Source organism: Montipora foliosa, chromosome 3 (assembly GCF_036669935.1).
Source record: "Montipora foliosa isolate CH-2021 chromosome 3, ASM3666993v2, whole genome shotgun sequence".
NCBI classification, from domain to species: Eukaryota; Metazoa; Cnidaria; class Anthozoa; order Scleractinia; family Acroporidae; genus Montipora; species Montipora foliosa.
In genome coordinates this window covers 5,317,308-5,342,569 of record NC_090871.1, presented here as the reverse complement: position 1 = coordinate 5,342,569, position 25,262 = coordinate 5,317,308, and the positions used below count along the sequence as shown (strand labels likewise).

Genomic DNA, 25,262 nt, shown 5'->3' with positions numbered 1-25,262 from the left:
AATGGGCCAGAGTATTTCAATAACCCCAAGGAAATATGGCCCACGATGCCTACTCTTTGCAACAGTTTAGATGACGCGGAGAAGAAACAGAAGTACAACACACATTTGTGGCTTCTGAGCTGGAAAGATACACGATTGGATCCGAAGAGATAATCTGACTGGTTTAGATTTCTCCGTGTTCTAGCCTGTCATGCGATTTGTTCATAACAGCTTGAAGATGTCAAGAGTCCAGGGTGCCTTGACAGCAGAAGAGATAAATGATGAAATTATTGTGCTTCGTCAAGCACAAAGTGAAGTGCTTTCTAGAGGAAGTATTGCGAGCACGAAAGGGAGAAGCTCTACCCTCAGGTTCGAAAATATTGCCCGTATCCCCGGTTCTTGCAAGTGATGCATGGGTTATTGCGGGGTAACAGTCGCTTGTACAGTAGCCAGTCGCTTGCGACTGGCTGACATTGCGTGGGAAGCATGACATCCCATCATTTTGCCAAGGAAGCACGAAGTAAGAAGATTGATAGTGGAACGTCTTCACAAAGACTAATCATGTGGCTACAAATCAATTTTTAGCTTTTTTGTCTTCAAGGTTCCGGCTTCCTGGAGCCAGGGAAGTGATTCGTGAGTGTGAGAGAGCCTGCATGGTTTGCAGGAGAAGAACAGTTCGGCCAGCGTCACAGATCATGGCTCCACTACCTGCCGTGCGATAACAGATGTTATTGCGAGCGTTTACCCCAACATTTCAGTTAATTTTACTGGGCCCTTCCTTGTAAAGCAAGGGAGAGGAAAAGTTAAGCTCAAACGCTACCTATGTCTTTTTGCTGGCATGAACACCCGAGCTGTTCATTTAGGAATGGCTTATGGACTGGACACTGACTCTTCCATGAATGCGTTCTACAGAATGACATCACGAAGAGGATTTCCAGCTCAGGTCACTTCCGACAATGGCACTAATCATTCCTTAGCCCAAGAAAGAAGTGGGGGAAAGAGAGGCGAGACCTGAAAGTAGGAGATCTTGTCTTGCTGTTATGTAGACACACCTCATGGAAAGTGGCCATTCGGGAGGATAGTCAAGGTCTTCCGGGACCAGATGGACATGTACGCAAAGCCGATGTTAAAGTGAAAGGCTCAGTCTTGAGGAGACCAATTCTAAAGCTCTGTCCGCTTGAATGCAACGCTTGAACTCTGACACAGTGTTTTGTTAGTCATTACTTATGAACTGTTCAAAAGAACATTGTCGTGTTAAAAGAAAAAAGAAAAAAAAGAAAAATCTAAACTTTAAGTCCGTTTTGGAAGGGGAGAAATGTCCCGAAGACATGTAACTAAAATATTGATAGCGCACATGACGTGATGCGCACGGAATGCGCTAAACATAAGTTGTGATTTCTTTCGTGTGAAAGTAATGAGAGCGATCGAGATAATTTTGTTTGCGCTTTGCGTATGTTTAAGACACATCTACGCTTCCAGCTATTTTTGTGGTCTCAGGTCAAATAAACTCTGTTAAAATCAACATGTAAGTGATTAAGTTAACCCATTGACACCTCAAATGCCCTAGGGTACCCCCAGTTGACAAGTAAAATCGTCTGGTATTAGTAAAATCTGTATTAGAAAAGTCTCACTCCCAGGGGTCGATGGGTTAATAAAACAAGGCCTTTTCATCACAAATTATGAATACAAAAATTTCAACATAACCAGGGAGAATAGTCAGCTTCAAATGGTTCAACAACTTTATTTTTTCATCGTACTACATGTATATACGAGTTAATTAGTGTTTATTTTGTTTAAAACACAAGAACCGTCGATTTTTTAGACAACCGCAATCCTAATATTAATGTTACCCCTCCTTATCTTAGGACTACTGTCTATTATTATTAGAATGCCTTAACACACTATGATTAAGGGCTGACGCTTGAAACAGCAGCTTCTTTAGTACATCCCTGTGGTGGTAAATTACCATAATTATTATCAACTTCAGTACAAATTTTTGGATTTTGAAAGACACTATTCACCCTAAAGAGAAGTGACATAAATATTGCACCTCTCCATTGTTAGTGATACAACATGGATTAAAGTCATCACAGGAAGAAAAATAATTGATTGCTTAATAACTTCTACATCCACTCAAAAAACTATGTCCCCTTTAACATTATTTACACCCTTTTAATTTTATTCTGCTCTTTCATATTCTTCAGCAGTTCTTTACATTTGTACTCATTCACTTTCTTCTTTTCTTATTTCATTCAGTTCAGGATGGGAATACCTATAACTGAAGAGAAAACAGTTACCCTTACAGCTAAAAAAATCTGCATGACAAGGTTGCGTGTGATGAAAATCGCAAGTGTGGCCACCCTTGAACTGGTGACGCGACTGCTGAAAAAATCCCAGAAAAAAATTGCAGGAATTCAAGTTCAACTCATTCAATTTCTCGCCATTTTTTGTGTGATTTTTGCAGCTGTTACGTCGCCAGTTCAAGGGTGGCTACACTTGCGATTTTCATCGCGCGCTTGCGACGCGACAAAATTTGAGAAAATCGTATCACCGGCGAGAGCAAAAAATCGCTCGTGTAGAGGTGGCTTAAAATGTAACCTAGTGGTTTTGAAATACAGTTACAAAAATTATTTAAAAGTAAAAAGCCTTCATTGAACACTCAGATTTAATTAGTGTTAAACTTGTTACCTGACACTTAATTATTTTTATGCAATATTCTTGGTTCATTTTGGCCTTTGGGAATTATACCAATGGGGACAATTTTTCTGTTGAATTACACTCATATATTTCCAGTTGCTACTCTGAATTGACGTGACGTGACGTGAAGTTATGTTGAAATGTCGTCAAAACGTTTCAAAGAGTTTTTTGAAAGCTTTATGTCTTTCAATAATCTTCTAGTGTTGAACTTTGCAGTGAAAGTGTTAACAAAATTAGAATGCATCTAATAAATTGCATTTCTAGACATATCTGCACTGCAAGGAGCATGTAATTATGATAACCAGAACATACTATGCGATTCTGCAAAGCTGATTAATTCCTGTCACTCCAAGGCCAATGTTGACGCTGAATAGAAGCCAGTTTTTTGGGATTATCACCATGGAATATCTTGCCCATATTAACCCTAAAAGCAAAAGAACTTAAGTAAAAACAAGTAGGTTACAATAAATAATCAAAGGTTCCTGCGAGCCAGCTCATGGATGAATTGGATAAGAATTATTATCGAACGCTCCTTAGAGCTACCTCATGGTAATATGTATGTATGTGCCATGCATTTTTCTGTCTTGTCATTTCATGCGTTGATTGGATCACAGAATTATGCGCATAGGAAATACAATGTCCTTCCATAGTAAATTGCACTGAAAAGTTGTCTTGAAGGGAAATTTTTAATAAATGAACTTCCCACTCAAAACTTATAACTGTAGACTGTTAATTACAACTTACAGGTTGTCAAAACGTCAGTCTGCCAATAGTCCTTCTCAGGACTGCATGTACATGAACTTCCACCCAGACGATCATATTCCATCGAGGTAATCGCTATTTTCAAGCAAACTTTCTGGAACATGGTCACACCACCTATTATTATGATTACGACTTTCACAGGTTCTCATTGTCCTGGAGAAAAAGTGTCTACTTTCAGTCTGCTCTCATCTGAGACCTTAGACTTCAAGGACCTTTCTCAAAATGGTCACTGTTCCAAGAAGTGCAGATTTCTGCAGGGCTGTAAATTGCGCCCGTATGAGTCACTTTTGCGACTTAAACATTTCAATCAGTGGAAATTTTGCAAGTAATTTTTTAATGTTCTTTAAAGTTCTTTAGTGCTTCTTTTGCGCTAATGTTAAGTTCAAGTGAAGCTATGATCCTCTCAGTTGTGAACGCAATTTTTGCAATTGCGTAAAGAAGCCTGAAAAATTCAGGACTTCAACGGGGTTTCAACCCGTGACCTCGCGATACCGGTGCTATGCTCTAACCAACTGAGCTATGAAGCCACTGACGTTGGGAGCTGGTCATTTGTGGGTTCCAATGTTCCCGTGAGGAATGAATCAACGATGAAATTATATATGAGATGGATCATATGTGAACTGCGGATATGAAATCAAGTAAAGCTATGATCCTCGCAGTTAAAAACGCAATTTTTTTGAAAAGAAGCCTGCATTTTCAGGCTTCTTTATGCAATTACAAAAATTGCGTTCATAACTGCGAGGATCATAGCTTCACTTGATTTGATATCCGCAGTTCATATATGATCCATCTTATATATCATTTCATCGTTGAATGTTAAGTTCTTTACAGATATTCCAGTGCAAGTATGCAGCAGCCTTGTTGTGTCTATGAATGTATTTGGAATTGGCTAGCTCAGTGCATCCTGCCACCCTATGATCAACAGTTTCCTGGAATTGACCACATATCCTGCATGTTGGATTTGTGCCATCTTTTAGTATTTTGATTCAGTAATAATAATAATTTGGTTTTGATGGCCTGGTGTTGGGCAGCAATAATAAAACCCTCTGTTTCAGATTTCAGACAGCTGTTTTAAGCCATTTGTCAGTCATAAATTACGTTGGCCAACATCTTTCTTACCTATTCTCTTTGGGTATTGCCCAGCATGCATTGGGTTCTCTTCCCATAATTTTTATCTTTATTTGTTTTTGAGCATGGTGCTTTGCTTTTTCTTTGGTTTTCAGAGCTTGGATGGTTGGAGATTCATTCTCGAGTTGCCGTGTGTTAAGAAGTTGAGCTCTTTTGTGAACGTTGCTGCTTGGTTAGTTACTGAATACTTTTCCTTTTCCCATTGGCTCTCTAACAATCTTGACAAGGGGGGTCATTTGTGGTGTTCAGTTAGGTATCTAGGCCTACTGTTTATTATTATTATTATTATTATTATTATTATTATTATTATTATTATTATTATTATTATTATTATCATCAGCGTTATCTCATCAACACTTTTTCCTTCCCAGCCAAGGGCAAACAATAATAAATTACTGTGTTGGAGTGCTGTAGTCAAACCTTTACTGGTATTCAATTTTGTAACATAGTATATTACTGTAAGTTTAATAGCCAAATCCATTTATCTGCAGTTCGTAGTGTGACATTAATTTGCACAAGGTATACAACAAATGGCAAGGATCTCATGGGTATACACACCAAGTATAACTCTAAAAAACCAACCATTCTAAGTCAGTTTCTAGAACTAAACAATGCTAATAAGAAAAATGAGAGTTTACACCTGACCTAATTACTGAAATGGGCACTGGTGGGTATATCCATGAGATCAACAAATGATTTGACAAGCAATAACCAGAAAAGCAACCAGATGGCACCTTCGTGCTAAGAATGACAAATGTAAAACATTTCTTCTAACAATGTCCATACAATATAATCATGAGAAAAGGTAACAGGAATTGATAAAAATTACCACTAGAGCCCTGGGAATTTTTATCTTTTAATATAATCCCAACGAATAGCATAAGACAATGATTGCATACCAGTCAGGAGAACTTGCATGTGGATATCCAGGCTTCAAGGGTGAAATTTGGTTTTCAAAGTACAATGTCACAAATTTTTTGTACTTGCGTGGGGCATAAAAAATACTTCATATTGATGAGTTGGCCCAACAGGAAGGGTTAGGGTTAGGGTTAGAAAGGCTAATAAGCAATTGTTCAAATATGAAAAGCATTGACTTCCAATTAAGAATAACAAGTTTACACAAACTTATATGTAGTTTTCAAACACCCACCAGTAGCAGCTAGAGCAGTGGACTGGGATGGGCTGAGTTTATCAGCTGGTCTAGCAAGATCAGCAATTCCAGCAAATACCAGACCCTGCATAAATATTAATAGTATGGGTTGTTTTTCATATCTATAAATAGGTCAATATGTAATGTTATAAGTACAATGTACATAGGAAATCATACGACTGAGTGCATTTCATGATTTATGGGCAGAAGTTTTAAAAGTTCTCAAAATTGCATGAGCTGTAGGTGAGTGCAATTTGAAAACTTTCAAAACACCATGAGTGACCATAAATCACGATGATAATAGGAAGCACTGATCATGTGATTTCCTTCCTGGTGAAAAAATCCACGAGTTATTCGGAATGACAGTGGATAACAGACTTTGTTTTGATGAACACATTTCAAATGTCAAATATATTGTAAAAAGATAACCAATCAATTCAATCTAATAACTAGATTTCGTAAGCTTGTTCCTACCTTAGTATTCTTACATCTTTACAAAGCATTCATATTACTGCACTTCTTGTATTGTTCTACTGTATGCCATTTTTGTGACTCTCGGAATAAGGATATGATAGATGCACTGACCAAAATGTATACTTGGGGTACTGTACCTAACCTAATCTAAAAATGAAAAAGTTATTTCTTATGGTGATCTTTTGCAAGGGACAAGAGATTGTACGCTACTATCAAGCGGACCCAGAACATTCTTATAATCATCTTTCAATGCCTTCATTTTGAAGGGAATCTGTGGTATCTCAAAGATCTGTTTTCTCTGCAATCTGTTGACTATTCCATGAGAGGAACTCATATCCTTAGTCTACAGTACCTAAACCTTCCACTACAACTTATGGCCGGAATTCATTCAATAATACAGCCACTAAGTTCTGGAGCACTTTACCTGACAAGCTTAGAGCTACTTCTTCCTTACACATTATTCTATTTTAGCCATCCAACAATAAAATCTCAATTTTTCATAGATTTTATTATAGTAACTGTTAGTGTATTTTTCTAATCAATTTTATAGTATTTTGTTTTAGATATTTGATTTCTCGGAGATACAAGCCTATTTTGGGTACTCTTAAAAATGAAACTGTATATATGTATTAATTTATGTCTGTACGAAATGCATGAGCAAGTTGATATGATTTTTATTTACATCGTATTACATACTCAACAAAATTACTGGATCTGTGTTTCCAAAGCAACTTCTGTATTGCACTCGATAACCTTCTTACATACATGTATGCTTTAGTCATTGATCAATCAGAAATAACAAATTAAAACGTAGTAGAATAATTAATTTTGTCATAATACATGTACATGAATTGTATAGTATATTAAGTAAAAAGAGAAAAGGAAGTACAGCTGTAATGCTAACTTGTGCCATGTTTTTTCACATTTTTGCAAAGGAAATTAATCTGCATATATATACAAATACAGTATCCCTGTATTTCCAGAGGGGAAGGCCCGAATCCAATAAACAAAATTGTATTGGACAGGCTGGAGATACAATACAGTATATTTTTTGTTAATTTAAAAATACATGCACTGTTAACACAACATTCAATCATATATCTCACCCATTTGAAAGCTGGTGCCCAAAAGAAGATTGTCTGTGGCCCTAAAAAAGTACAATGAAATGTCAAATAGTTTTTACAGTTTGTCCCTAAACCCTGATCAGTGTAATAATTATTTCCATCTCTACTGCTGTGACCTTAATTGTTCCTAGCTTGCAGTAATGTAGTAAAATCAATAATAACATGTAAGAGTGACAGCCAACAGTAGTCATGTCACCTGTATACTCCTATCAAATCCAGTGCAGTTCAAATGGTGCAGAAAATTGTATTCTCTACCTAAATTAGAGGATGATTTTCATTCACATTTCCATTTCTTTTTTTCAATGTGTACACTAGTGTGGCGAAGCTTGGTAGATGTAACAGGCTCGGTTTTCCAAAACAAGGCACTTTTAATTTCTGAGCTTCTACTGACTAAATTATCTGCCAAGGAAGGAACAAACTAAGCTGTACATGTACAGGATCTGGCTTCTTAGGATCTCCATTTTACCTGCATACAATAATTATCTTGTTGTATTACGTACATAATGTAACTCAGGAAAGCACTTGTAGTCCACAACCTTTATAAAGTTCACCTGGTGCTGCCTGGAAGAGTCTAAAGATTTATGAGGGGGAGGAGGAGATAAAGAGACTGTGATGATTGCTACTGTAAGTGACTTGTTCAGAATTTCCCACTGCACCAGCAATGGGAAAATCTGATTAGTCCACTAACAAAAAGACACTGTCAGACTCATTTGAAAAGGAATTGCTTTTCAACATCTCTCTTCTAGCTAGCTTACAAACTAAGGCAGTGAGTCTTTAAATTATGCCCCTGGGGGGCAGGGGGTGGTTTATGAGAGGGTAAAACATTGAGGAGGTTCGAAATGTAAAGATGCAGGATTGGAGTTTGATTTTTAATGTGTTAACCGATTGGTCCTAGGGCATTTGAGGTGTGAATGGGTTAAACCATAATTATATGTACTTATTGACTGAGTGGGAGGGCGGACTGGAAAATATTTGGTCATGGCGTACGGGCCGAGCGCAGCAAGGTCCGTGCTATCCAATGGAAAATTTTGTAAGAATTTTGGAGTTCCTAACGAATGAGCGGGAAAGAGAGGTGATCTTCCGTGATGGAGAACACTACATGATGATGCATGATGCGTTTGTACGTCCGCAATAAAATTAAGTACGACCCTTTAAATGCAGGGAAGTCGTTGATATATGTGGATCTCCCTGATCCTCGTAGTTTTTCAGTTGGTCAAGTAAAGGAGGTAAGCGTGGGTCAAAAATTCAGCTGATGTTTACAAAAAGGCTAGCGCTTAATAGACCTAATCGGCTAACTCAATGTTGTACCCAATTCAAACCCTTTGGGAATAAAACGTTTTGTTCCAGGTATTTCCATATCATTTAAATATGAATGCTACATTATCATACAAATACAGTAAATAAAGAATCTTAGTCCCGGGAGATTTGAATTGGGTACAACATTGAGTTAGCCGATTAGGTCTATTTAAAGCTCAGCACAAACCTTGTAAGCTTACAACATATAGCATTGAATTTGGATGGGTTAATAGACACGAAAGGGTAAACTTAGAATTACGTACAAATAGTCGTGGCTGGGTAATCTTGAGATTAGCCAAGATGTTGAATGACAGGGGTTAAGTCAGACGAACCACCAGGAAACCGTGGCAAAATTCCAAAGACAACGATTGTACTTTTTAGGACGATGCCTACTAGCAAAGGTACAGTACGTACGTATTTTTGCGCGGTTTACTGAACATGTGGAAAAAGCAGATATTGAAATTCAAAAATAAAATTGGGGGTAACCACGCATTTTTCAACAATATATGTAAAAAGCTTTAAAATACAAAGGAATGTATGGCGTTCTTTTCCAAATTAAAACTTAATTACCTCTGAAAAATGTATGGTTACCCCCAATTTTCTTTTTGGATACCAAGAGCACTTGCTAAGTTCTTGTTTCTCTGCATAGTTCTGAACCGAGCAAAAATATCCCTGTATTAATAAGCACCACTGATATGAAATCCGAGTATCTTGAGATGTGCAGAATGTACTGCATGTGCAATAACAATAGTAGGCACCGTCTTGAGGTGGCTCAAACCAGTTTGAACTCTTGAAAGAAACAATCTTATTAGAAGCATTGACACTACAACACTTTACTGTCGCTAATAACAAGGTCTCTTGAAAGTGTTGAAACTGATTTAAGCCACCTTGAGGTTGCGGACGGTTGGGAGGGCGGACGGGAAAATATTTGGTCATGGCGTACGGGCCGAGCGCAGCAAGGTCCGTGCGCCATGACCAAGGGCCAAATATTTTCCTGTCCGGCCCGACCTAACTCAGTCAATAAGCATTTTATCATATGACCACCGTGCTTTTCCCTTTTTTTTTTCCGGGTAACAAAATTCGGAATGTTCACTGACGTCGCTCATTTTGACCGAAAAGTCCGGATTTATATAGCAATTGCAACAAAGTTGTTTTAGTTCGCATCTCACGCGCGCTTTCATTGCAAAACTATCGAGAAAATCCCCGTATAAGGGCCGTACGTGATCCTAGCAGGGTCGGACGGCTTTTTCTGGCCCTGCTCGCGCCATTGCGTACGACCCTCATACGGGGATTTTCTCAATAGTTTTGCAATGAAAGCGCGCGCGGGGCCGTATGGGTCATATGATAATATAACTGAAGCAACTCCTTATTAATGAAAGAGAGAATAGGTACGCATTGCGTACGTGTGGTAGTGCAGTAACTTGACACAGTGCTTTATTCCATGCATGTAACTGTCAACTGAGCTGCATTTTGTTTTCCAGGACGTAACATGTAAAATACAAGAAAATAAATGGGAATCAAGAAACATTGGCTTTGAGTCTGACATGAACTACAACTTCTTTTTCACGGCAAATTTAAGCGTGTACTCTGAACGTCTAACAGTTTCCACAACAAAAGTTCGCTGAACTTAACCCGTCCGTGTCTGGCAGGGTTAGTATCTGGATGGGAGAGTCAACATAATTTATATGACTTGCTGCTAGAAAAATACGGCCGAAAGTTCTATTTTAATGCTCAAAGATGCGAACAAAGCATGGAACAGATTTTGTTTGCCTACTTTATGCAAAACAACTGTTATATGCAAAAGTAAATAAATATTGAGACACAGTTTTAAGGAAGAGTACAAGGAAGTTTTTTAGAAGTGTTGATCAAGAATTAAAAAAATTGCCATCAGCAATGCACAAGTAAATCGCACAAATTGAAAGAGACATCAATTTCAGCGGCCGCCTGTGATCACGTTACCTTGCGTCTTACTAACAACAGGATACATCTGTGGCAAAATAATGGCAAGACATGGGATTGCAGTTTTTGTTAGTTAGTTTTTTTTTTCTTTCAAGTGTTATAAAAGTCGACAAGAAATGTGTGAATTCAACACAGAGATCACAATCATCCAACTCTTGAGGTTGACCATTCATTCATGATTCTGCAAAGTCAAAGATTTACTCTCCCAGACAAGGTTATTTATCAATCTCTATAGAATCTCTGTACAGTGGCCAATTTACATTATCAACTCTGTTGATAAAACCAAATTTTTGTATACTAGTTCCCCACTGACGCAGCACCACAGTTTCTTTTAATTAGAAACTACCCCCTTCATTCAAGGTTATTTATCACCCTGGGTAATTCCATCGTTTTAGAAATAGAAACCGCTTTATTATTCATCAGCGTAACAAATTCTTGCCGATTTTGGGGCTCATTTGTTGAAATTTAAGCATGCTTCCAACAGACCTGTTTATTTTCGTCTTTCACCCAGTTATTTTCCGATGCGGCTGTTACATGACATGAAGATTTGAAAAAAGTTTTCAGCTTTGTTTTCCCTTTCACCTAACACACAGGTGGCTTCCGCTTCTTTATTTTTCATACAGATAATTATAATTTTTTAAAAGGAAAGTGGAGCGAAAATTTGCGTGAATAAATTACATCAGTGAAATCAACAGACCCAGACTAGCCGATATAATCTACATGTTTAAACCAATCACGATCAGCAAAATTAAATTACTTAGTGTTGCCGAACATACACTTACTCTGGATGACTAAAAGATTTTGACATACGTCGAAACTGCATTGTGATTTTTTAATGTTTCGTTTAATTCAGAAGAGCTCATATTTTTTAACACTGGGCAAAATTTTTGAGCACAGTGCTGTGGGAATTTCAACCTATAAAAATAGTTTTCTACTGCTTTTCTTTCTGTTGCGAGGAAATCACTGTTGACTTTTTTCCCCATGCAGGTAGAGAAGTTGACCTGGTCTTTGACGGTAGAAATATTATGATCGACTGGTGAATTTTTCTTGTTTATTTGACCTGCAGAATGTCTGTGGAATGTGAGCTTGAGTGACCATTTCTGTAGACGTGAAAATACATGTAGTGCTTTTGATTTAAGAATTTAATTTGACAATAACATACTCAAACAGTTTTCATTCTCTTTTCATTAAGAAAATCAAGAAAGGAAAAAGGCGACAAGTGGGCCGCAAACTAACATCAATAATTGTAATTCAAGAAAACCGGAGATTAGTTTCGTAAATCATGCACGTGCTGCAGGCCTACAAATCTTACACCCACTCACTCACTCAATCACTCACTCAGACAGCCCTGATGACACAGACTACCAAAAACATACCGGTACACGTAATCATGTAAGTTGCAGTATTTTCTTGTACATGTAGTTCTATTAGGGACACTTGGCACAAACATGAGAAGACAGCTCTCCAGAATCGAATAACTCCATTTGAATGTTCCCAGATACATCTATATCGTCTCTGTTTGGGACCCTCCCACTCCTGTTTTCTTGAGGATAGCGGTTTCAGAGGAAATGTAATTCCCTTTATTTAATACATTGACATTCAAATATTTAAAATCTGTCTTGCCAATGCAGCAAAAATCTGATGATTCAATTTCATTTGGTTTTAAATCTCTTTTCCATACTCATAGAACAAAGCTATTAAAGAACAATTTCTCTTACATAACATGTTTTAATAAAAACAAAACAACAAGAAAAATAGCATGATTGCACCATTGATTACATAATGTCAGTAAGTAACCAAACTTGTTTGAACTGGTTGTACTGTACTATCGATTTCAGACGTCCGTGGACAACGGCTTTTTTCAGCGTACTTCAAGGGAAGTTGATTTCAGTCTGCGCTTCAAAAATTCTGACCACTTGATAACATTTTTTGTGGCTCTGTGGTTTTGAAAAATTATACTGATCACGTGATGCCACTTTCTGTTGCACTTCCCCAAAGAGACAAGTGGGAAACTACATGTATGTTGACAGGGAGTGAAACTGGCTGAAGCTATTAGCCTAACCCTAACCCTGGAAAAGCCTTGTCCGAGGAAATAAGAAGGGGTGAAATAGACACAATAGTGTAAGCAGGTGGAGACTATACTTCAGGTTACTTTCTTTCGCAAGCCATGGGAAGAATGAGGGAATAACGTCACGTAATCGATATTTTTGAAACATTTCGGCCTACTGCTTCACCATCAAAGCCACATTGATAAAAGGTACAAGAAATTGCTACTGAAGACCATGTTACATTGTGCGTTCCACCTGTCATCCAGATGAGAGTCTTTCAAATCTGAATGTGATCATCTCAAGATGATGTTTACTAACCTCAAGTTTCCTGATACCTTCATTAATTACAGTATCTCTCACTTTGTCACCTCGTTGAGGTCTGAAAACCCTGGATTGCAAGCTCAATTACCGACTAACAAAAATGCTGTTCACCGAGTGGTTTTGCCTTTTAAAGATCAGAAGTCAGCCGACACAGTGAAAAGGCAATTATTGAGAATCAATGAGTCAATGAGTCATGAGTCAATGAGTTAGTGCAGTTACCCTAACCCATAAAATGAAAGCTAAAATTTCAGGGAATGCTTAGGCCTAATCACTGAAATGAGGGCTTAGGCTTAATCAATAAATTATTGCTATATTGACTGTGAGTCTCATTGACTCATGGCTCATTGACCATTTGACTCATAAATCAAGGGGCATCACAATCATCAGATCTAAGCAACAAAATTGATCACACTCTTCAACCTGGGTTCAAAAGTCATAAGACTTCAAGATGTGTCAGCCCAAACCATCTATAATTATTAGCCAACAATGCATTGTGTATAATTACCAATGTGACCCAGAGTATGTCGGCTACACCAGCCAACACTTATTTCAGTGTAATGGTGAACACCGTTATTCAGCAATCGGCAAGCACATAAAGAATGAGCACAGTCTGCAAACCACCGGTGACCTCACCAACAATTTTTTTCCGTTTTGAAGAAGTGCAACGGAAAACTGGACTGTCTGATTTATGAAGTTATTCATAAAGAAGAAGAGGCCATGCTTAAACACACAATCAGACGCCATACTGATACATGCAAAACTATTTATTTAAATTGGTCACCATTTACATGTACACTTTTGTTTTATCACCTCGCATGGTATAATATTAAGTTACACGTTTTGTTTTACATGTAGCAAAGCTACAATGTATTCTAGGTGGGCCACCATTCTATGTGTAAGTAGTCTCTGTTAAAGTGCCCCTCTGATACACCTAGGACTGTATTGTGTCATATTTTTAACTACAATAAACTGATTGATTGATTGATTGATTGATTGATTGATTGATTACATAGTACTAATAATTTGAACAAAAGCCACAGATCAATACTGGATGTCACCCCTGATAAGGGCTGTGAAAATAGACGAGTTCACGCTCTTGATTGCATCATGGGTAATCAGGGCAACATGGCAGGACATTCAAAGGTTTGTATGGAAATTCAAAGAAAAATACACTGTACATGACTCTACTTTATTGACTTTCGCCTTCATAAGCCCAACTAGACTTGGTATCCGTTCTTTGGAATTCCTAAATATTGCTTTTTTTGTCTCCACACATTCTCTTTAATTTTGTGCCTTTGGAATTACAGGAAATGTATGGCCGAAACTCTTTTTAATAAAATAATTTCTACAATAGCCATTCTCTCCAAATATATTCTGACACACCTTTCATGGTATATCTTCTGTGTTGGAAAATAAAAAACCCAAAATTGCATTTCATGAATACTTTTCATCGTTTTGAAGTTCCTACATGTATTTCTCTCCATCTTTCCATGATTACCCATGATGCACTTAAGCTGAATTCGTCTATTGTGAAGTCGGGTGCGAAGGTCGGACAGAGAGTAGGCTAACTACCTACTGTTTTCTAAACAACGAGGCACATCTCTTCATATGCAAATTAGTGGTATCTATCCTACCACAATTATTGTTTTCTTAAAGTAGTATCGTCTGAACTCTTTGCGAAGCTGCAACATTACAACTAAATTTACACGTTTTAAGTGAGGGCCAAATTTATAATACAGAGATAACTGCAAGAAAAGACTTACCAGCCGGGGCTTTCCAAAAGGGTATTAGTCTCCGCGGCAATGCAGCTTCGATTTGTCCAAGGAAACGAACCCAAAGTACTTTAGCGACGCTCATTTTTCTCTGAAAAGACACAACATGTACAGACCCAGACACTTCGATCTACCTTAGTTATTACGTCCATATACCCTGGGAACGAGGGAACGAAAGTTTAAAGTAATCAATCTAAAACAACAGATGATTGGACGTCCACTATCCAATGGAAAATTTTGTAAGAATTTTGGAGTTCCTAACGAATGAGCGGGAAAGAGAGGTGATCTTCCGTGATGGAGAACACCACATGATGATGCATGATGCGTCTGTACGTCCGCAATAAAATTAAGTACGACCCTCTAAATGCAGGGAAGTCGTTGATATATGTGGATCTCCCTGATCCTCGTAGTTTTTCAGTTGGTCAAGTAAAGGAGGTAAGCGTGGGTCAAAAATTCAGCTGATGTTTACAAAAAGGCTAGCGCTTAATAGACCTAATCGGCTAACTCAATGTTGTACCCAATTCAAACCCTTTGGGAATAAAACGTTTTGTTCCAGGTATTTCCATATCATTTAAATATGAATGCTACATTATCATACAAATACAGTAAATAAAGAATCTTAGTCCCGGGAGATTTGAATTGGGCACAACATTGAGTTAGCCGATTAGGTCTATTTAAAGCTCAGCACAAACCTTGTAAGCTTACAACATATAGCATTGAATTTGGATGGGTTAATAGACACGAAAGGGTAAACTTAGAATTACGTACAAATAGTCGTGGCTGGGTAATCTTGAGATTAGCCAAGATGTTGAATGACAGGGGTTAAGTCAGACGAACCACCAGGAAACCGTGGCAAAATTCCAAAGACAACGATTGTACTTTTTAGGACGATGCCTACTAGAAAAGGTACAGTACGTACGTATTTTTGCGCGGTTTACTGAACATGTGGAAAAAGCAGATATTGAAATTCAAAAATAAAATTGGGGGTAACCACGCATTTTTCAACAATATATGTAAAAAGCTTTAAAATACAAAGGAATGTATGGCGTTCTTTTCCAAATTAAAACTTAATTACCTCTGAAAAATGTATGGTTACCCCCAATTTTCTTTTTGGATACCAAGAGCACTTGCTAAGTTCTTGTTTCTCTGCATAGTTCTGAACCGAGCAAAAATATCCCTGTATTAATAAGCACCACTGATATGAAATCCGAGTATCTTGAGATGTGCAGAATGTACTGCATGTGCAATAACAATAGTAGGCACCGTCTTGAGGTGGCTCAAACCAGTTTGAACTCTTGAAAGAAACAATCTTATTAGAAGCATTGACACTACAACACTTTACTGTCGCTAATAACAAGGTCTCTTGAAAGTGTTGAAACTGATTTGAGCCACCTTGAGGTTGCGTCGGCAATCCGGACAAAAAAGAAGATGTTAAGCTTTATAGCTTGTGGTTTATATTCCTTACCTGAGTAGAGGTGAAAGTCTTACCATTTGCAGATATCATTACCAAGGGAAGAATTTGAATTTCCTTGTCAGTGTTGTGATGACCCTGAGTGGTTGAACGTTAACCAACTTGGCCAACCTGTCAGTGGTCCAGGTTACAGTTGTCACTGGAGGGAAAAAAATTCCCTTAACAAACAAAAGTTGCCAAAAAAAAAAGACAAAACAGAAAATGAGGTCTTGATTGAGGTGAGCTGGAATTGCTGTGTGGGACCAACAAAAGGCATCCTTGCTAAGAATGCACAACTTCACAACTAGGTGAGCTGTTGCTTGGTGACAGGCGAAAGGACAACTGAAAAATCAGAGTACTAGGTAGGATTCGAACCTATGATCTCCATAACACGGGTCTACCCATTGAGCTACTGAACTCCTGGGGACCTACAAGTTGTAGGTCATTTATCTAGGTCCCAAATGGACGGTGTAGAGCTGCAGACCAGTGGGACACATTGCCCTTTCACTTGATTAGCTCAATGTGTGGAGCATCCAACTGGCGCTATGGAAGTGGAATGTTTTCCTTTCCCCTGTTGCCAAGCAACTATTTTCCCATCCTTGCCCCAGGCACATCACAGGAAAAAGTGGCAACTGTATCACCCTTTGGAAACAAGACTAACCCCTTAAAAACCAATAATTAATGATTTTTTAAGTATTAGTAGAGCATTGCCTTTGTACAGCTTTCACGTATTATAAAACACTTGTTTGAATTTTGATTTGTAAGGAATTTAAAAGGAAGGCAACAGCTGCCAAAGTAGATTCTTTATATTTCCGTCAACTTGATGGTTCCTATGAAGTATTAGCTGATGACAGGTAGGATTTGTTGTATGTTGAAAAACATTCAGAAATTACATTGTCATTTTTTTTAATTTGGTTGCATAACACTTATTATGAGTAGAATAGTAATAGTAGTAGTAGTAGAAACTTTATTACAGTGTCAGAACCTTCTAGTTCAGGAGATATCCCATACTAATGTGGGGACACAAATAATAATAGATAACATTATTTACAAAGGAATACTGTCCACTAAATTCTGAAAAATAAGTCATATATACATAATTTACACTGGGTGAAAAATGGAATTTGACCAAACACAAATATGGTTCAAATATAGATCAAATGAGACATTTGTCAGATTTGTCTATGTTTAGCGGTAGGACAAATGTAACATTTGTCTCCAGGACAAATAGGATAATGATGCATTTGCACTCGAGATAAATGAGGACAAATGTAGTTCATATTTAAGACAAATGTTACATTTGTCCTGTTTAAACGAAGACATACACGTGCAAATATGATATTTTTCGACGGACAAATGTGACAAACAATATCTTTGTTGATGTATATATTTTAAAAGGCCCAGCTATTGCGACATTTCTTGTTTACAACCATTGACGTCCCATTTCTTTTGATGTTCAAATTCGCCAACCACGGAACAAAAGAAGTCATTGATTAAACAGTCAATTAGGTTCTAGGGTAGGTAGCTCAACGCCTGGTTATATTAGCGCTAACCGTTCGTTAATATATGAAAGGTATCAAAACCTATAGGTTTCCATGGTATTTTTTGAGCAACCCGGGGCTGGTTGTCATATTAATAACAATGGGTGACGTCACGAGGAACAGCGCTATGCATTGTTGTTGTGTAATCCCGGATTCTTAGATATAACGATATCTGCACAGTTGACCTTGCAACTGGTTACAATAACGTGTAGCAAGTTAAGCGTTTCAGAAGGTTTGTGATATACCAGTTCGATCGAGTAAGTAAAACTTCTCCCAGTCAAACACGAAAAAACATGCATGTGAAACGAATGTAATTATAATGAGACAGTTTGAACTCATTTTGCGAGTACTTTAATTTCTCAATACTCTACTAGTTCTTTATTACAAAATCTGTACAAACAAAACTGCATGAAAAAGCATTCAATTATTAAAAGTGTTAGAAAAATTGCTGCTATTATTTAGATGCAAAAAAAAAAAAATACATATTTACATGATGAAAAGCCCATGAATCGGAATGGCAGCAAGAATCCCAAATGTGTGACCACTTTTGATAAACCAACATTATTTCAATTGCACATACACTTTTCAAGTATTTCAAAACGACTTTAAATCAACTATTACCCCGCAAATGTTCATTGAGAGCCCACACCGGGGCCTCCTTTGGGTATGTGTGGAGACTCCCAGGAATGAAAGCCCCTATTTCCCTAGGTATAGTCATACGTCGGGCCCTATCACTTTTTGCCCTTGAAGCCTTTCGGTCAAGGCTCCTAAATTCTTTGTTAAGACTATCCGATCTCCACTGAAATTTTCTGATAATTATCTTTTGAAGCAAGCGATTGTCCTCCTCCTCCTCCTCTCCCTCATAGTCACTCTCTTCAGGTGACATATATGCCACTGTCAGCACTTCTTCCAACATTCTCTTCTTCTCTTCACTGTAAGAAGATCTCTTTAATGCGTCTTTGCGAGCTTTCAGCTTCTGCAATGTAAATGCAATAATTTAATTCAGGATTCATTTCAAATATTTCACTGATTTTGATTGGCTTGAACCTTCCCGCACTTCTAGCTAGCCGACGAGCATGACACCAAAATGTTCAAACAACTATTTTCCATCATTGAACAATTGACATAATGATCTCAGTGAGCTCCAAAATGACTCCTCACAAGCCAAGTTGATTTCAAATCTTAAACAACAATTTTTACAAATTCTTCAGTGACAGAAAAATATTCTAAAAAAATTTAGAAGACAAGAAGGAGATGTTGGTTTTGGTCCTTTTTAGAGCTGGTCTTCTTGAAAAATACATCTAACATTCAACAATAATTGCTGAGGAATTGAACAAAGTTTTGCAGTAAATTTGTATGTAGATGGATGAAACAACAACACAAACTGTACTCTTAACTTTGATCTGAATAGACACTTGAAGCAAGTGCTTAGCATCAACATTGTCAGGGACAAGGAATTTTGCTTAGTAAGCCATGTTTATACAGCATACTGCATAAGAGTTGAAGGATTCAAAGCAAGTGCGTTTATTTGTTTAGAGCTCTGAAAATATTTTGATAACACTAATTATTGAATTTGGCTTTCGCATGCTACTGTATGAAAAATGCAGACTGGAGAGTGTTACTAGCCTCAGCCTCAAAACTTGTGAAATACCACCCTTCTTCTCAGCCTCATCCCATTATTATTGGTAAACCAAGCAGTCTTTTAGGTCACACGTACTGACTGTCTCAAACTGACCTACAATCTTTACCACTTTGACAGCATTTGTCAGATCAAACAATTTGCTTACATTGTGACACCTCTGATTTCTTCGTGCAGCAATGACACTTTCCTCCAGTTCATTGGACACTTCAGGTTGACCTTCCATCCTTTTTTGGGTTGAGGCTCTTTTTCTTCTGGCCTTGAGGGTCTTGAAGTATGTTCTTATTGAACCTAACAAAGACATTTTTCATACGATGAATACAGTCCATACTGGTGCATGGATAAGCGAAGATAAACACTCAAGTGAAGAAAAGTTGGGCCCTAGGGATCCAAATACTGCTAACTGCAAATCACCTCAATAATCTGCTATGTTACCAGTATGGTGGCTCTATGGTGTACTGGCTTAGCACGCCCGACTAGTAACCAGGGAGACATGGGTTCAAGTCCCGCTTAGGGCAAAAACCAATTTTTGGGATGAGTGTGTCAAAAGGTAAAATATACTGTGTGTGTTAATACACACAGTATATTTTACCTTTTTTCTCTTTTTGTGTACGTAAAATTAATGTACCATACTATCCATGTTTTGAAGCTGTCAACAGGACAGGTACAGTGATAGACCTTTCATACACGTACAGGTAGTATAATAAGTAACTTAGAAATAGGGCAAACAACACACAAAAGACAGGGTTTATATGAAAGTTCCAATTCAAATAATTGAACACACTTTGGTGAAGGAAATAATAATTATAGAGATTTCTGTGTTTAAAGTTGACAGATACACCTGGAAAGTGTCTCCTCATACTATAAATTATAAATGTATCATACATTGTACAGTTTGCTGTAAACTTAGATGTAGACTGGCAATATATGTATGGAAAATTAAGAACACGATTTCTGGCTTTTTAGCCTCGCAATATTCCTCAACATAAAATTAAAATTAGGTTTCAAATAGAAGATCATAGCAATGATTTCACCTACTATTTTGCCTCATTTTCAATAATTAACCACAGAAATCACTAAGTTTCATTTCCATACCAAAGAATTCCCATGACAGAAGTTTTATTTCATGTACTGTTGACAGATTGAATAAAATGCTCAGCCTTAGAGTTAATTTAATTTCAATGATTTGAAATGGCTACAATTTGACAAAAAGGCAAAATAACAACACTTGTCAGTTATACACACAACCCCTTTGGTTCCCCAAGGTACAAAGCGCTCATTATCTTCAATATCAGTTACTCACGTTCCAACAGCACTGGATCAGCATCCTTGAATGCCGAGGTTGCCCTGACACCTCTCTCAACTGCCAAAGTTACCTCCCCATTGGTCTCATCATTAAAACTGAAACCAAAACCAGTTGACATGAAACACAATAAAGCAAAATCACCATTACTCTAGCTTATGAACATACATGTACAACAAGATAGATGTGTTGTGATTTTGTACATTAGAGAGGCCAGCACCATTTGGAAGGCAAAAGCTAAATTCTCAATCAAGTTTAAAAGGTATTGCTGATAATAGAATTTGCCAGTTCAAATTACCCTGCATTTTCATCTTAATAAATTCTGATAAAAGCACGCAGACAACGATATCTGGCAGTTTGTTGTGAAAGCTGAAACAACAGGAATACAGTTGTAACAGTACTTGGCTATTTTAATCAGGATTTCAAGAATTGTTTAAAGTACCGGTAGTTCATGTAAACCCGAGTTGATGTGCCTTGCAAAACAGAGTTTGTACCAGTTATTTAAAAAGTTATAACAGACTCAAATAAAATTACATGTATGATGGAATCACCCTTGGTATAAACCTGGCCTGGGTTGCTTGAAGCACTGTTAGCGCTAACCATCATTAAATACCATGGAAACCTCTAGGTTTTGATATCTCGTAACCAACGGATAGCGCTAACCAGGCTTCGAGCAACTGGCCCCTGATGTTTACCTGTTAATGGGTTCCAGGGTCCACTGTGTGGGCGGATCTTTTTCTCTTAATTTTGCCACAACTTTATGCACACATGCCTGCATTTAACAAAAATTACTGCATTAGAACACAGTACAATACATTTATTCACTTATTTGTCTGACTGCATGTTATGACATAGGATCTTCAATCTTTGTGGTGTACTGAATAAGGGTTCCTACAGAAAACTGCAATTTTTCAAGGGCCTTCTCTTTTAAGGACCAAAAACATTCCCTTAAAATACTCATAACCTTGTGGGACATAAAAGAACTCAAACACTAGGACATGGAGTTCCCAGTGTCGTGGTCTGTCCTCTGTAATATCATGGTTCGCACAAGAGCGTTTCGACAACTTCAAACTATGAACTAATTTCAAGGACCCACACCAGAACAGAATGTTAATTAAAATAAGATTTTACACTACACTTTCCATGCAAGTTGATGGCAAAGAACCAAACAAATGACAAATTAACAGGAAAATGTATGAACTTCACATTGTGGTTGAGCATCATACACCTGTAGGTAAATTTGGTACTGACAAAAACTTGAACTTGCCCTTAGCAGATTTGCAGAGAATATTTTTCCTCCTTGCTCCCATTACATTACATTGTAACAAATTAAAAACCTACGTTCACCCTAACAGCATTGTATGTTGTGGTACAATTTTAATATATATGTATGAAAATCCCGCCAATGCTGAAATTCATCCAATCAGATTTCTACGATAAGCAATGTGAATTTCCATAACAAAAAGAAATGGTGGAAAAGCCTGCCGGTTGAAGGTGGGTCTTTAAGGCCTTTTCGAGGATAAACAAGGTATAAGTCTTTACAAGACTTCGTGAACCTGATTTGTGATGAAAAAAAAATATTAATAATAATTAATAATATTATTATTATTTATTATTTCTTTGTGGTCAAAGAGCAGACTTGCTGTCCCAGCTTTTCATGAACAAGTATTAATTGAAGGGCTGCCAACAACCGCAAACAATTCTATTTTTTGTATTAAATAATTGTGTGTATGCTGTCAAATAGAAGCCAAACTTTCCTTGGGTCCTTCATGGATGTATAACCATTGCAAGTATAGTTTACATAAGCTTACATGTATTATGGCCTGCAACGATGTTATTTGCAGATGTTACGCACTCTTCATTGGTTCATTGCAAAAAGAATCACTTATGGCAGAAGACCCTTAATTATTTCTTTTGCTATACGTATCATGGGGGCCTGGTGAATGAATTATGTCACTCTTTTTCAGTACTCAAAGGAAAATTTATGTTGCTTCAAGAAGTATTCGAAATCTGCAGAAACAATACGTAAAAAATTATCTACGCTTGAGTTTTACTCACCACCAAATCTCTAGGCAAGTTTTCACTTTTTCGACTCCTTTCCTGCGTGACCGCAATCGACGAATCTCGCAAGAAGTCCACCTTTTCAGTCAGCACAGAGATTTGTCGTTGCAGCTGTAACAACTGCGTACGCATTTCGTGATCGCAATTTGAGCGGGAGAGCAGTGAGTTGAGAGGCGTTGCGGTTACGCTGGGAATTCTGCGTACAGGAAAAGTTGGTGAAGTTTCCTCTAGGCCGGAAACATTGCTCTCGCTAGCGCTATTGAGATCAAGTTGACGGCGGCTTGTGCGTGGGCGCTGTATGTCTTCCCCACTTCTCCCTGCGATCAAAAGGTTTGGACGATCTTGTCCTCGAGGAATTGTTACCTAAGTATTAAATTTAAAGAAAGGCAGCAATTAGCAATGTCTTTGGACAGTCTTCGTGAGTGGAAATGCCTATGGGATAACTTCAATTTGTAGAGAATTCAAGAAGAGAAGAAGACTGACTTCGAATTCAACGTGATTTCAATTATACACAAGCTTACCGTTTGATACGGCCTTGAGTCTATGGGTGATTCAGCTGGAAATTCACTTCTGGAAACATCAGATCTTCCACGATGCATTTTGATAGCAAAATAAAAGCTAGTGCTCTTGTATAAAATCGTCGAATCTTTTTCGCAACTCAAAGAATGACGCTACAAATTAAGTCCCGCCGATTATCTAAATCAGTGTCCATTGTGTATTGCAATCATTTGATTGGAGAGCAGATGTCACGTGGCGTTATCTAGCATAAGTTGTTGACTTTGCACAGACAGATTGGTTACTATTACTCTATTAACTCCGATTACAAGGAACAGTCATAATTTTTGGTCGAACTATGGAAAAAAAGAGGTATTTTTGTGGCCACTGTAATGATTTTGTGAACCGTGGAACTCGATCAAGACATTTGCAAGTCATTTCAGCGGCAAAGGGAACTCTATGTGACAGTGACAGCGACTGCAGTGACTACAACTCGAACAGCGGCCATGCATATGGGGAATGTGGCTTTGAGGACAACGTTGAATTCGACAGCAGCGAAGACTATTGTCGTCGTAATTCAGATGGTAAGCAGAAGTTAGATTAATACATGGCTTTAAAATAAACCTTAATATATATATTGCTGTAGTTATCAATTTGCCTGACTCCTTCACATTTCAAATAGTGTATTTAATTTTTAAGAAATATAAGGTATACTTCCTCAACTGCAATACTGCACCTTAGTGCAATAATGTTACTGTTTTTGCCTGGAAGGTTAAACAGGAAACTTGGCCACACAAAAACCATAATGCTTTTTATTTTTTTCACAGTTTGTATGTTTTGTACTAGGCTGTTGGCATGGTAACACATACATATGGGCTAGCGTAGAGGACAATTTTATTTTTCCTTATTTATGTCACTGCCCCTTGGGTAGGGATTGATGGCCAAATAGATAGAAATACATCCGACTCAAGACCTTGAGTAGTCCAGTACTATTTGAAGCAGAATCTCTTGCTGAATGGAGGATGGAAAACCGTCGTGATGGCACGAGTTTCTTGGTTCCAGAAGCACCCAGACAGGCATAAGCATAACAGTGGTTCTGCTGAAATTTGGTGTAGAGATATTTTTGAGCCATTAGGGCCTGCATCTTTTATCCCTGTTCAAAGATTCCAATGTAAATTTGTTGGAACTGTTCAACCATGGAGGAGAGAAAATGTATTGTTTGTGCTACCACTTGAGAGAAGAATCTACCTGTGATAGAACTGAACTACAGCTGCATTATGTACATTGAAGTTATTTACACTTATTCAGTATTAATTTTAATGCATACAACAGTTGAGAACACTTAGTGGAACTTGGTCTTTCAATACATTTGGTCTGCCATAAAACTTCAGTCAACACATTTGGGGCTTGTGCAGTTTTGTTTTGGGGGTTTTCATGTGACTAAAAGGAATTATTACATGTGTAGTATAGTAGATGAAGTGTCACTGCGAGCAAATTACATCACCCCTCTATTTGAATGGATTCTCAAAGATGCTTTGAAGAACACATGGCACACAAAACGGTCTTGTATGTACTGTAGACTTTTATTTGGACAGCAAGACTACACATTTTAATACACTGCATGTATGCTGTGTTATAGTGTGCCATCATCATTTCTATTTTAACCGTTTCATTCCCTCTCTGATTTTACTCTAGCCAATATCAAGGACAGACAATGACAATTTGTACTCAGAATTTTGCTTTAATATTATTGATTTGGGTCATAAGTTCTTTAAATCAAACAAAGAGAGGAGTGATTTATTAATCAAAGTGGCACTTGAAAGCACTTACTGTAGGAGATACAAATGGATGCATTATAGGCAGTGTTTTGATTCAGTGTCATGAAACCAATACCAGAGTAAGTCCTTTGATTAATCTCAACAGACACAGTAAAGTAAGCCAATCATGGTGCAAAGCAAATAAATGCACTTGGTTTTAAGCACAGGAAAAATAGTAATTATTCATGCAAACAAGTTTCAAATGTCTTTGCTTTAATGTCTCATTGGCTGACAATGTGGAGAGGA

General features: G+C 37.6%; 3 protein-coding genes across 5 annotated transcripts in view; 1 reads left to right on the top strand and 2 right to left on the bottom strand.

The window, feature by feature from the left end:
- Positions 1-1,704: 1,704 nt before the first annotated feature.
- LOC137996577 (mitochondrial pyruvate carrier 2-like) lies at positions 1,705-14,862 on the bottom strand. The gene is made up of 5 exons (XM_068842039.1): positions 14,702-14,862; positions 7,297-7,337; positions 5,717-5,801; positions 2,989-3,100; positions 1,705-2,257 (listed from the first exon to the last, which is right to left on the bottom strand). Exons 1-5 carry the CDS (start codon positions 14,793-14,795, stop codon positions 2,203-2,205), a joined length of 387 nt encoding a protein of 128 aa, XP_068698140.1. The 5' UTR covers positions 14,796-14,862; the 3' UTR covers positions 1,705-2,202.
- LOC137996575 (uncharacterized) overlaps positions 8,357-25,262 on the top strand; it is a 90,608-nt gene continuing 73,702 nt past the window's right edge. The window contains exons 1-2 of one of the 3 annotated variants that reach the window (XM_068842035.1): positions 8,357-8,540; positions 16,926-17,014. In XM_068842035.1, coding sequence (XP_068698136.1) covers positions 8,424-8,540; positions 16,926-17,014 — 206 coding nt within the window. In that variant the 5' untranslated portion in view covers positions 8,357-8,423. Of the gene's footprint in view, positions 8,541-14,989; positions 15,146-16,925; positions 17,015-25,262 lie in introns of those variants that run through there. The other 2 variants (XM_068842034.1, XM_068842036.1) reach the window with 2 other exon arrangements.
- Positions 18,174-23,409, bottom strand: LOC137996576 (uncharacterized). Its single transcript, XM_068842038.1, has 6 exons — positions 23,226-23,409; positions 22,702-23,067; positions 21,339-21,415; positions 20,644-20,741; positions 19,489-19,631; positions 18,174-18,677 (listed from the first exon to the last, which is right to left on the bottom strand). The coding sequence occupies exons 1-6, from the start codon at positions 23,301-23,303 to the stop codon at positions 18,312-18,314; spliced, it is 1,128 nt and encodes a 375-aa protein (XP_068698139.1). The 5' UTR covers positions 23,304-23,409; the 3' UTR covers positions 18,174-18,311.

Excerpts from the sequence above, each read along its gene's own strand:
- LOC137996577 (XM_068842039.1), bottom strand. The coding sequence starts at position 14,795 with ATGAGCGTCGCTAAAGTACTTTGGGTTCGTTTCCTTGGACAAATCGAA. Across the intron at positions 7,338-14,701 it reads CTTTTGGAAAGCCCCGGCTG|GGCCACAGACAATCTTCTTT; the intron begins GTAAGTCTTTTC and ends GTACTTTTTTAG. Across the intron at positions 2,258-2,988 it reads CAGCTTTGCAGAATCGCATA|TTATAGGTATTCCCATCCTG; the intron begins GTATGTTCTGGT and ends TTTTCTCTTCAG.
- LOC137996576 (XM_068842038.1), bottom strand. The coding sequence starts at position 23,303 with ATGCATCGTGGAAGATCTGATGTTTCCAGAAGTGAATTTCCAGCTGAA. Across the intron at positions 21,416-22,701 it reads ACTTGCCTAGAGATTTGGTG|GCATGTGTGCATAAAGTTGT; the intron begins GTGAGTAAAACT and ends TGTTAAATGCAG. Across the intron at positions 20,742-21,338 it reads ACCCTGGAACCCATTAACAG|TTTTAATGATGAGACCAATG; the intron begins GTAAACATCAGG and ends TTTTGGTTTCAG.